The 12,487-nt window shown below is 44.5% G+C and overlaps 1 protein-coding gene across 6 annotated transcripts in view; it reads right to left on the minus strand.

The window, feature by feature from the left end:
- The window catches only part of abcc8 (ATP binding cassette subfamily C member 8), a 104,565-nt gene that overhangs the window by 84,926 nt on the left and 7,152 nt on the right, over positions 1–12,487 (minus strand). For all 6 annotated transcript variants that reach the window (XM_033038992.1, XM_033038997.1, XM_033038993.1 and 3 more), the window contains exons 4-5: positions 4,545–4,666; positions 449–615 (exon numbers count right to left, since the gene is read on the minus strand). In XM_033038992.1, the coding sequence (XP_032894883.1) occupies positions 449–615; positions 4,545–4,666 (289 nt within the window). The remainder of the gene's footprint in view (positions 1–448; positions 616–4,544; positions 4,667–12,487) is intronic.

Consider the following 12,487-nt stretch of genomic DNA (forward strand, 5'->3'; position numbering starts at 1 on the left):
TGACATTTTGGGTCAGGATCCTCCTTAGAACATTGAACATAGAATAGTATACAGGGCGGCACAGTGCTGTTTAGATTTTAATATGTCAGAAACCCGGGTTCAATCCTGACTACGGGTCTTGTCTGTATGGAGTTTGTACGTTCTCCCCATGACCTGCTTGGGTTTTCATTGGGATCTCCAGTTTCCACAAACACTCCAAAGACGTACAGGTTTGTAGGTTAATTGGCTTGGTAGAATTGTGAATTGTCCCTAGTGTGTAGGATAGTGTTAGTGCGCTGGGATCGCAGGTCGGCACAGACTCGAAGGGCCAAAGGGCCTATTTCTAGGCTGTATCTCCAAACTAAACTCTTCCTGTAGCTAATACTCTCTAATCCAGGCAGCATTCCTCTTCAGCAGCCTCATTCCTATTGGGAAAGGTGGACAAAGGAAAGAATGGCCCCTGCCTTACCCGCATTCTGATGACGTTAACCTCCACAGCCAGTAGCATGCCGTACAATATTGCCAACAGGGCAGCGATGCAGAAACGGAGTTGGCTCAGACCAATCCCATGTTCACAAAACTTGGCAAATTTTATCGTCTTCGTGACAAAGGCTAATGTCCAATAGACCAGCAAAGCTGCAAAACAAATGACCGCAATCCTGTTACCATCTACAACAAAGTTGTACTTCCACAGTTGCAGCAACTGACACAATACAGACAGTGAGATCTATTACCAGAGGATGCAGAGGCTGACCAGTAGCCCTTCACGAATCTAACATTGCTTTCTTACCTCTATGTTACAGTCACAGAGACATACAGCATGGAAACCGGCCCTTCGGCCCAACTTGCCCATGCCGACCAACATGCCCCATCTACACTAGTCCCACCTGCCCGCGCTTGGCCCATATCCCTCTAAACCTGTCCTATCCATGTACCTGTCCAAATGTTTTTTAAACATTGTGATAGTACCTGCCTCAACCACCTCCACCGGAAAAATGTGTAGGAAGGAGCTGCAGAGGCTGATTTACACCATAGACACAAAATTCTGGAGTAACTCAGCGGGCAGTAACTCAGGCAGCATCTCTGAAGAAAAAGAATAGGAATCCATATCTCCCTTTGTTACCACAGGCATGGGTAGTAGGGGAGACAGTTAGAACCTTTTCCCCAGAACGGGAAAATCAAATACTAGAACGTTTAGCCTTAAGGTAAAAGGGGAAAAGTTTAAAGGAGATATGCACGCACCACTCTCTTACACAGAGGGTGGTGGGTGCCTGGAACGTGCTGCCAGGGGTGGTGCTGGAGGCAGATACGATAGTGGTGTTTAAGAGGGGCAAGTTTCAATTGACTGAATGGTCAATGACGTTAGTCATCACAGAGGCTCCAAACTGGGATAGGTGAAGGCTACCAGGCAGGAAGTGAGTTGGTTTTGGAGGGGAGGGATAGAAACATAGAAAATAGGTGCAGGAGTAGGCCATTCGGCCCTTTGAGTCAGCACTGCCGTTCAATATGATCATGGCTGATCATCCAAAATCAGTACCCTGTTCCGGCTTCTTCCCCATATCCCATGATTCCCTTAGCCCTATGAGCTAAATCGAACTCTCTCTTGGATGGTGTCTAACCATCTGTCTGGGTAGGAAGAGACAATCGAGCAGCTGAGACTTTAATTCATCAGGTCTCAAGAAATTGTAGAGGCTGGTTTACAATAAAAGGCGCAGAGTGTTGGAGTAACTCAGCGGGTCAGGCAGCATCTCTGGGGAACATGGATATGTGATGTTTCGGGTCAGGAACCTTTAGAGTCACCTATTCCTGTCCTCCAGAGATGTTCGATGCCCTACTGAGTTACTCCAGCACTTTGTGTCTTTTTTCGCCTGATTTATCTGATGGGATCACGAGCAATAATGCTGCTTTCAGATATACTGAGGAAGGATTTGCAAAGTGTCGCTCAGTGACTACATGGATTTACTTTGTGGGCAGTTCAGTGAGGAAGTTAAAGAACAGTTTTGGTCTTATAAGCGTCATGGGTACGAACATGCATTTGTTACCAACGCAGATTTGGGAGAAAGGTGCGGAAGATGCTGTTTCTTACATTTTGGCAACTTCACTACCTAATTCCATATTAATGCAGGATATCAAACATTGCATTCCTTTTTACATAGAACTGTACAGCACATGAATAGGCCCTTCGGCCCACAATGTCCGTGTCGAACATGATTCCAAGTTAAACAAATCTTCTCTGCCTGCACGTGATCCACATCCCTCCATTCCCTACATATCAATGTGCCCATCTAAAAGCCTGTTAAATGCCACTACCATATCTGCCTCCACCACCAACCCAGGCAGCATGTTCTAAGCATCCACCTCCCTCTGGAACTGACGGAACTGATGATGTCGGTTTACAAAAAAAAAACAAGTGCTGGAGTAGCTTGGCGGGTCAGGCAGAATCTCAGGAGAACATTAATAGGTGACGTTATAGAAACATAGAAACATAGAAAGTAGGTGCGAGAGTAGACCACCAGGTCCGTCGAGCCCGCACCGCCATTCGCTCATGGCTGAACACTAAACAGACACACTTACCCACAAACAGTAGACACAAGACACAGAACACAAGACACTACCCTCCCCTTTATACCGCTATCACCCCTCTCCACCCCAAGAACCTCGTGATCTCCTGGGGGAGGCAAAAAAACGGATAAAAACCCAGGTCCAATTCGGGAAAAAAATCCGGGAAATTCCTCTCCGACCCCAATCCAGGCGATCGACACTTGTCCAGGAGATCACTCAGGTCTTACTATACTAACCATACCTAGGTCCATATCCCTGCCCTCTCCCCGTAGCCCCTTATCCCCTTGGCAGCTAAAAAACCATCTATTTTAGTCTTAAATATATTTAACGTTTCTGCTTCCACTGCTCCCTGGGGCAGTGAATTCCATAAATTAACCACCCTCTGGGTGAAGTTCTTCCTCATCTCAGTTTTAAAAGAGCCCCCCCTTATTCTGCAACTATGTCCCCTAGTTCTAGTTTCCCCGATCATTGGGAACATCCTCGGTGCTGGGTTGTAGACACTTCTTTAGACTGATTATAGGGGGATGGGGAAAGAAAGCTGGAAGAGAGGAGGGTCAGGCCAAAGCTGGGCATGTAACAGGTTGATTTAGGAGGGGGGTGTTGATAGGACAATGGTTGGACAAAGGCCAGAGATGAAAATACAGAAGGTGTGAGGAGACAGGTTTCCTCCCACACTCCAAAGGCATACAGGTTTGTAGGTTAATTGGCTTTGGTAAAGAATGTAAATTATCCCTAATAATGTGGGTGGCATGGTGGCGTAGTGCTACTGCCTGACAGCGCCAGAGACTCGGGTTCGATCCCAACTACGGCTGCTTGTCTGCAAGGCTGACTTGCTTGGGTTTTCTCTGAGATCTTCGGTTTCCTCCCACACCCCAAAGACAAAACGAGTTGCGAATTGTGAACGATTATGTTCTTTAAACAATATACAATCAGTTGGCTATTTCCCTTAATGTGTACAGTAGCTCGGTGTCATTGTCATTTGAATGTGTGCACTATTCAACAATTATTATAGATATTTAATTACTTCAAGTATCCTCCAGGGAGTCATGTGTTGATTTCATTTCCACAACCTCATCTCAATTATCTGATAGATGGAACTCTCTCTACTAAACATTGAAATAGAGAAATTTGAGTTGTCCTATATATTGAGTTGTCCTATATATATATATATATTGACTCCTTTACTATGAAAGGGGAAAATCGAATTTTTTTATACATCTACTTGCATATCATCAACTCCTGCCTTTCGATGGATGTCATTTTATTGATGATAACCGTAATGATAATATATAGTTATGAGAAAAAATTTAGGATATATTGGAAATTAGATCAAAGGGGACTAACTAGAGTTTTGAAAATGTTTGTTTAGAAAGAGTAATTAAAAGAAGTAGCCTTAGATTGTTTTCTCTGGGATGTTGGAGGTTATGGGGAGGCCTGATGGAGGTATATAAAATGATGAGAGGCATAGATAGGGTGGACAGTCAGAACCTTTTCCCCCAGGGTAGAAGGTCAAATACTACAGGGCATACTGTGGCTTTAAGGTGAGAGGGCCAACGTTTAAAGGAGATGTGCAGGCCATGTTTTTTAATACATGGGTGCTTGGAACAAGCTGCCGGGGGTGGTGGTGGAGGGTGATATGAATGTCGTGTTTAAGAGGCTTCTAGATAGGTTGCATGGGTATGCAGGGAATGGAGGGAAATAGATCATGTTCGGCAAAGACATTGTGGGCTAAGGGGCTTGTTCCTGTGCTGTGTTCTGCGTTTCTGATGTAGAAATCAGACAAAAAGCCATTACTTTTTTTTTAAATGTCACTATAAATAGAATGAGATTTGTTATTTTTATTCTGAAAATTGTATTTTTTCTTTGTTATTGGACCATAGAATACTTTGCCACGGGGCATAGTTATGCAAGACACCATGAAAAGCAGAAACATTTTGAAGCAAAGAATGGCACAGGGCACAGAATACAGCTGTGTAGTCTAGCCCTCATAAAGAAAAACTCACCTAACAAAAGTTTGGGGAAGTTTGACGTTTCAATGTTATGGTAATAAATGATAGATGTAATCGCGGCCATGAAGCCCATTCCAGCAGGCATGTACAGATGCAAATGTCGAGTCTCCGTAAATCTAGGGAACACAAATGAAAATATTTATCATGAAGAGAACTAGGCAAAAATTTAAATGCAATTCTTACAAATGACTCAGAATATTTAAATACTAAAGGATTTTATCAATTACATTTCAATACGATGCATCGCAATGCTGAGAACTATGTTCTGCACTCTGTATCTTCCCCTTTGCTCTACCTATTTTACACGAGTTTGATTGTATCCATGTATGGTATATCTGATCTGTTTGGATAGAATGCAAAACAAAGCTTTCCACTGTACCTTGCTACACGTAACTACCTTCCTACAAATGATGAAAACATCATGTGTTGTGATATATTGTAGATGAGAAAGAATTTATTGATGCAGTAGCTGCTTCAGGTACGCAGGTTCAATCCTGTCTTTGAGTGCTATCAGTACATGTTAAAATGATAAACCTAGACTTAAACCTTTCACATGGGTATTTCTTCCAAGGTAATACTTATGCAGGAAAAACAGCAGAAATTACAGGTTGACAAGGATTGTGCCAAATGAGCCAGAAATTGTTATCCTATATTTGGAAGGAATTTTGTTCTTGGATGAATATTTACTGCAAGCAATCAAACCACAGTTGAAATCTGAAAATACTTTTCGTTATTCTATGTCATCTAAGACAGAACAGTGGCGCAGCTGATAGAGCTCCTGCCTCACAGCGCCAGAGACCCGGGTTCAGTCCTGACCTCGGGTGCTGTCTGTGTGGAGTTTTGCACATTCTCCCTGTGATTACATGGGTTTTCCCCAGATGCTCCGGTTTCCTGCTACATCCCAAAGACATGCAGGTGGGCAGGTTATTCGGCCCTCTGTAAATTTCCCCTAGAAGGAGTGGATGGAGATGTGGGATAACATAGAATTAATGTGAATGGGTGCGATGGTCGGCATGGACTCGGTGGCCGAAGGGCCTGTTTCCATATTGTATTCTTAAATTAAAAAACGAATTAATAATGGAAAAGCAGTGTAATTTAAGGACCTATGGTTTAGTTCTACATCAGTGGTTCATGGATTTCCTGTAATGATAAAGTCCTAATTATGGGAGGCAGATTGAACTGAACTTCCACCTGACATGCATCTCCAGGCAAAATAATCAAAAGCGTCCCAGTCTCATGGTGGCGCAATGGTGCAGCAGGTAAAGCTGCTGCCTTACAGTGCCAGGGACCCTGGTTCGATCCTGACCTTGGGTGCTCTCCCTGTGACCACGTGGGTTTCCTCCGGGTGCTCCGGTTTCCTCCCACATCCCATTAGGGATTCCCATTAGGGTGGCACAGCGGTAGAGTTGCTGGCTTACAGCACTTGCAGCACCGGAGACCCGGGTTCAATGCCAATTGCGGGTGCTGTCGGTATGGAGTTTGTACGTTCTCCCCATGACCTGCATGGGTTTTCTCCGAGATCTTCGGTTTCCTCCCACACTCCAAAGACGTTCAAGTTTAGGTTCATAAGGGTAAGGATAATAAGGTTCATTTATTGTCACATACACCAATTGGTGTAGTGAAATTTCACTGGCCAGGTCAGTCATACAATTTTAAAAAGCAACAGACTCAAAAAAACACATTTAACATAAACATCCATCACAGTGACCCCTACACATTCCTCATTGTGATGGAAGGCGAAAATAAAGTTAGTCCTTCCCTTTTTGTTCTTCCTTGGTCAGGGGCCTCGACGGGATGGTCTTGAGTCCCATAGCCGGCGGCATTCAGGCCATCCGCGTCGAGGCTTTCAGCTCACGCATCGGGAGCGATCGAACCTCGTGTCGGGGCTGGACGAACCTTCTGCGGCGTTGGAGCTCCTGATTAGCCTCTCCCGAGACTGTGAGGCCTTGATGGCAAGTCTGCAGGCAAGGAATCTGCTCCGATGGTATGTCTGCTCCCTGCGGTGGGGCTCACGACAGTCCGAGGAGGCTTTTCAACTCCATCTATGGTAGGCCGCAGAGCCCAGAGAATGTGATCCGAAACTTGATCGCCTCTCCGGGAAGGTAAATATACTTGATATAAATGTAAATTGTCCCTATTGTGTGTAGGATAGTGTTAATATGCGGGGATCGCTGGTCGATGCAGACTCTGTGGGCTGAAGGGCCTGTTACCGTGCTGTATCTCTAAACTAAACTAATTCCAAAAACCTGCGGGTTTGTAGGTTATTTTAATCCCAACATTTTGTGATTCAGAAATGTCTGATTTCCTCCCCCTGCCTAAGAGAGAATGGAGATGAGTAGGAATTTCTTTAGTCAGAGGGCGGTGAATCTGTGCAATTCATTGCAGCTGACAGAGGTGAAGGCCAAGTCATTGGGTATTTTGAAAGCGGAGATTGTTAGGTTCTTGATTAATAAGGATGTCAAGTGTTACGGGGAGAAGGCAGGAGAATGGGATTGGGAGAGAAAAACAGATCAGCTGTAATCGAATGGCGGAGTAGATTCGATGGGCCGAGTGGCCTAATTCTGCTCCTACATTTTATGATCTTATGATATGCTCATCAAATGCAGATAGTATATCAACTGCCTCTGCCATACTGATATCAAAATTATTTTTGTTGCTTCATCTGCTTTCTAAATTGAGAGTTTCATGATAGAGGCATATATGTCTAAGGGAAATTTCACTACAAACTTAATTTGCAGCGATGGAGTTTTACATCTATTAAATGGACAATTACACAGATAATCAATTATACAAACATATTCATGTCTGAATTCTTTTTATAGACACCCATTATTTAAACTTCTGTAGCAGTTACAGCAAATCATAGATCTGACCCCATTGTCAAAAAGCAATCTTGGGTCAGATTCACTGCATAGCTTTTTGCCATCATACCCAGGTTTTATTGAAGTTATTTGAAGTCACCCATTACTGTTGGCGTTCAGAGCTGCTGTATCCCCTTAATCATTAATATCTCCATTCGCATTTGGCTGCGGCCAGATCGCATCACAACAAAACATTATTATTAATTCTGTCTCATCGTAGTCTATTAATCAGACCAGACAAATCACATTGTGCTCTAAAAAATACATAAAATGCTGGAGTAACTCAGCACGTCAGGCAGCATCGCAGGAGAACATGGATAGGTGCTGTTGCGGGTCGGGACCCTTCTTCTGACTCAGGAAGTGTCCCAGTCTGAAGAGGATCTGCATTCACCCTATTTATTCCCCTCATGTTTTTACACACATGCATAATATCACCCCTCAGTTCAGTATAATTTATTGTCACGTGTACCGAGGTGCACGCTTTTTGTTGCGTGCTAACCAGTCAGGAGAAAGACAATACATGATTACAATCAATCCACTTACAGTATATAGATACATGATAAGGAAATAACATTTAGCGCAAGGTAAAGCCAGCAAAGTCCAGTCAAGGATAGTCTGAGTGACATCAGAGATAGATAGTAGTTCAGACCTGCTCTCTGGTTGTGGGAGGATCGTTCAGAGGATCAACAGCTGGGAAGAAACTGTCCCTGAATCTGGTGGTGTGCGTTTTCACACTTCTATACCTTTTGCCTGATGGGAGAGGGAGTTGCCAGGGTGTGACTCATCCTTGATTATGCTGCTGGCCTTGTCAAGGCAGCGTGAGCTATAAATGGAATCAATAGAAGGGAGGTTGGTTTGTGTGAGGGCCTGGGCTGCATCCACAATTCGCTCCATTTTCTTACGGTCTTGGATGGAGCTGTTCCCAAACCAAGCAATGATACATCCTGATTAAATGCTTTCTATGGTGCATTTGTAGAAGTTGGTGAGAGTTGTAGGGGACATGCCAAGCTTCCTAAGCCTTCCAAGGAAGTCGAGGCATTGGTGTGCCTTCTTGGTCATTGCTTCAATATGAGTGGTCCAGGAGACGCTGTTGGTGATATTGACTCTGAGGAATTTGAAGTTTTCGACCTCAGCCTCCTGCATTCCAAGGAATAAAGTCCGATGTGGCCCGAACCTCTCCCCATAGCTCAGTCCCTCGAGTCTATGTGGAGAAAGTGTCACAGACATAGGTAACATCCAACATCACGATTGAACCCAGGTCCTTGGAGCCGTGAGGCAGCGGAACTAACTGCTGCACCACTGTGCCTCAACTTACTGTGAGTTCAGACAATTCTATCTCAGACTTCTTAATCTGTTTTCAATTATGGGGACACCACTCTTCAGTCTTATTAATATCAACACCTTTTTAATATTGATGCTCTTTCCATTGTATTCATTCAGTCCCTTGTTACATTTTCAGTAAAATGTTTCTCTGTATTAAAACAGAATTTTAAATAGCTTTGCAAAACTCTATTCAGGGTGTCAGGCTTAAGGAAAAACATTTTATACATGTGTTAATTGACCTTAACCAACTGATATTACAAATAACAACTAAAAATAATCATACGTTTAATGTTCCAGTGAGCCCAAAGTAACATTTCATTGTAATAGAAATTGATTATTGCTTATATTAATTGGCTTTTAGAATAATCATTTGCACTTTTTGTAAAAGCAACCACTAAAAACTTGATTTTATTGCACTTCTAACGATTTTATATGGGTAGACAGTAGGATTGATAGCATTCAAAGGTGTAATGGTAAATTAAACAATGAATTCCAGGGTTCAACAACAGAACATATTACAGTACTGCACAGGAACTGGCTCTTCGGTCCACGATGTCTATGCCGAACATTGATGCCAAGACTAACTCTTATCTGCCTGCACATGATCCATATCCTTTCATTCTCTACATATCAGTGCATATCTAAAAGTCTCTTAAATACCACAATTGTGTCTGCCTCAACCACCATCCCCAGCAGTGCATTCCAGGCACTCATCACACTCTGTGCAAAAAACCTTCCCACATGGATTTCTTCTTTAAACTTTGCCCCTCGAACCTTAAAGCAATGTCCTTTAGTATTTGATATTTCCGTCCTGGGAAAAAAGGATCTGGCTGTTGACCCTGTCTATGTCTCTCATAATTTTATATACTTCTATCAGATTTCCCCTCAATCTCCAGCATTCCAGACAAAACAATCCAAGTTTGTCCAACCTCTGCTAATACCCTCTAATCCAGGCAGCATTCTGGTAAACTTCCTCTACACTCTTTCCAAAGCTTCCGCATCCTCCCTGGAACGTGGGAGACCAGATCTGCACGCAATATTTCTAATGCGGCCTAACCAAAGTCCTATATGGAAGTTGCACGGCAGTCGAGGTCACGATCCGTGACCCGTACTGTTGCCACGCAATGCCAACTGGAGTACACGCGGTGAACTGCAGGTAAGCACTTACCCTGGCTTCCAGTGTAGCGGTCCTGTCTTCTGTCCCAGCATCCGGACTCCACGCTGACTGGTTCTACACTCGTCTATCCCCGCGACTGGGGGTTGGTGGGGTGGGAGGAGGTCGGGTCAGGTGCCGGTGCAGGGCAGTCAGTGACTCTGGGTGGGTGGAGGGACCATTCTGTCCCCAACTCTGCTGCAGATGACGGGGACGTTGCCGGGTTTTTGTCCCTGTGCGTCCGCTGCCCGGAGCCGCGGCCCCGCTCCACCCGGCCCCGTGTATGGGCGCTGCCGACCCATGGCCCGTGACAGTGCGGCCCACAGGGGGAGGGCAGCCGTGGCCGGACAGAGCTGACCCCGGGGGGAGAGTGGGGGCTGTCCCGAGGGATGCGCTCCTTCGGCTGCTTGCACCTTGGTGCTCGGGTTCAGAGCAAAGATACTAGAGCACAGTTCAGAGCCCACAGTCACCCTCCACAATTATTTACAGCGCAAAAATGGACCATTTCGGCAGTTTTTAACAGGTAAGAAAGTACGCGTTTTGTGTGTTAACAGTGTATGCCGGAAGCTGCCATGTCCTCCAGGTGGATTGAGCTGCTCCTTGCGTCATGCCCTTTGACTCGATGACCTTATGTGCAACTCTGCTATAAAGCTGCATCATGACTTCCTGCCTCTTATACTCAATGCCCCAGCCATTGATGGCAAGCATACCATATCCCTACTTTAAGGGGCTGCCCACGGCGGCGACCTAATCTGCAAGTTTAGAAGAGTTTTCCCTCGACTCAAACTAGCAGCATGGTCGACACGTGATCCCAGGAGGTCCTATGAGGTCGCTGGAACTCTCCTTCATGCTCGAGTGAAGTTCCCGAATACTCGTGGCCTCAGCGAGGTCGCGGAAATATTTTCAGCATGTTGAAAAATTTTACTGCGAGTAAAAATTGGTCAGCATGGTTCTTTATCACTTGCGGTGCAGTGGAGTGGGGTCACTATTTCGTTACAGGCAGTCGAGGGCAGCCGTAGGCAATCTCCGTCTGACCGGGCATTTTAATTGGTTCATTGGAGTTTTCAGGACCAAGAAAAACAGGTAAGGTTAAATGCCCGCTAAACTTTATTAAATATTGTCTTATTTCTTAGAAGTATCTCCACTCCTTCACCCCCTCTTCTCCCCCCCTTCTTTCCCCTTCTCTCCCCCTCTCTCCCCTTCTCTCCATGCCCCCCCCCCCCCACGCTCTCTAAAGGACTTACCCAATACTACCAAGATTTAGATTGAGGTTGAGGTTTGGGCTTATATTTGTCATGTGTACCGAGGTACAGTGTAAACCTTTGTTTCCCAAGTTATCCAAACCGATCAGATATTACCATACATAAATACAGTCAAGCCAAGTGCAGCAATTACAGAACCGTATACAATGTTCCAGCTGTCATCTAACCCACGTTATATAAAGTTGTACCATAATCTCACAACCCTTACACATCGTAGAAACAAAGAACTGCTTGTTTGATGCGACATGTTGTTCGGTGTGGGCAAGTTGGGCCAAAGGGCCTGTTTCCACGCTGTATGACTAGATGACTCTATGACTCTAACTGCAGCTGTTGATCAATACACAAAAGAACACATAGTGTTGGAGTAACTCACCAGGTCAGGAAGCATCTCAGAAGAAGGGTCCTGACCCGAAACAACACATATCCATGTTCTCCAGAGATGCAGCTTGATCTGCTGAGTTACTCCAGCACTTTGTGTTCTTTCCTTTACACATTTGTCCCCACCTTATCTACCTGCACTGCCACCTTCAGGCATTTTTAGATGTAGACCATTGTTTAGGTTATTATTGCCATGTGTGCTGAGATACAGTGAAAAGTATCCAAACAAATATTATAATACTATACAAAAATACAATCAAGTTAAACTCACATACAATAGAAAGAACAAAGGGGAAGATACAGTGTATCTTCAGATTGTAGCGCATCAGTTCCATAGATAAAGTCCAATGTCCGCAATGGGGAAGAGGTGAATCGGACAGTACCCTAGCTGATGGAAGGACCGTTCAGAAGGTTGACAACAGAGGAGAAGAAGCTGTTCCTGAGTCAGGTGGTGCGTGCTTTCAAGCTTCTGTACCTTCTGCCAGACAGGAGAAGGAACAAGAAGGAATGACCAGGGTGGGACGTCTTTGGTGATGTTAGCTGCTTTTATGAGACAGCATGGTGTTCGAAATTCCCATTCAATGTGCATGTCCGAAGCATATTAGTTGTCCAAAGATGCTTCACCTCAGACTTATTTGCATTAAATTTCATCGTGTATTACTGTTCTTCTTACCAATTGATCAATAACATTCAAAAGCCCAAGACGACTCTCATCACTATCAACACCATCACAAAGTGCTGGAGTAACTCAGCGGATCAGGCAGCATCTCTGGGGAATACTAGATGTGACTCCTGCTATTGAACCCATTTACAATCAGCCTTGAGTAAAACACAAGTACTGGATTGCTTGGCAATAATTAACACATAAAAATACACAAAACACTGGAGTAACTCAGCATGTCAGGCAGCATCTCTTGAGAACATGAATAGGAGACTTTCCTGACCCAGAACATCATCTAT

This window comes from Amblyraja radiata, chromosome 20 (genome assembly GCF_010909765.2).
Source record: "Amblyraja radiata isolate CabotCenter1 chromosome 20, sAmbRad1.1.pri, whole genome shotgun sequence".
Taxonomy (NCBI): domain Eukaryota; kingdom Metazoa; phylum Chordata; class Chondrichthyes; order Rajiformes; family Rajidae; genus Amblyraja; species Amblyraja radiata.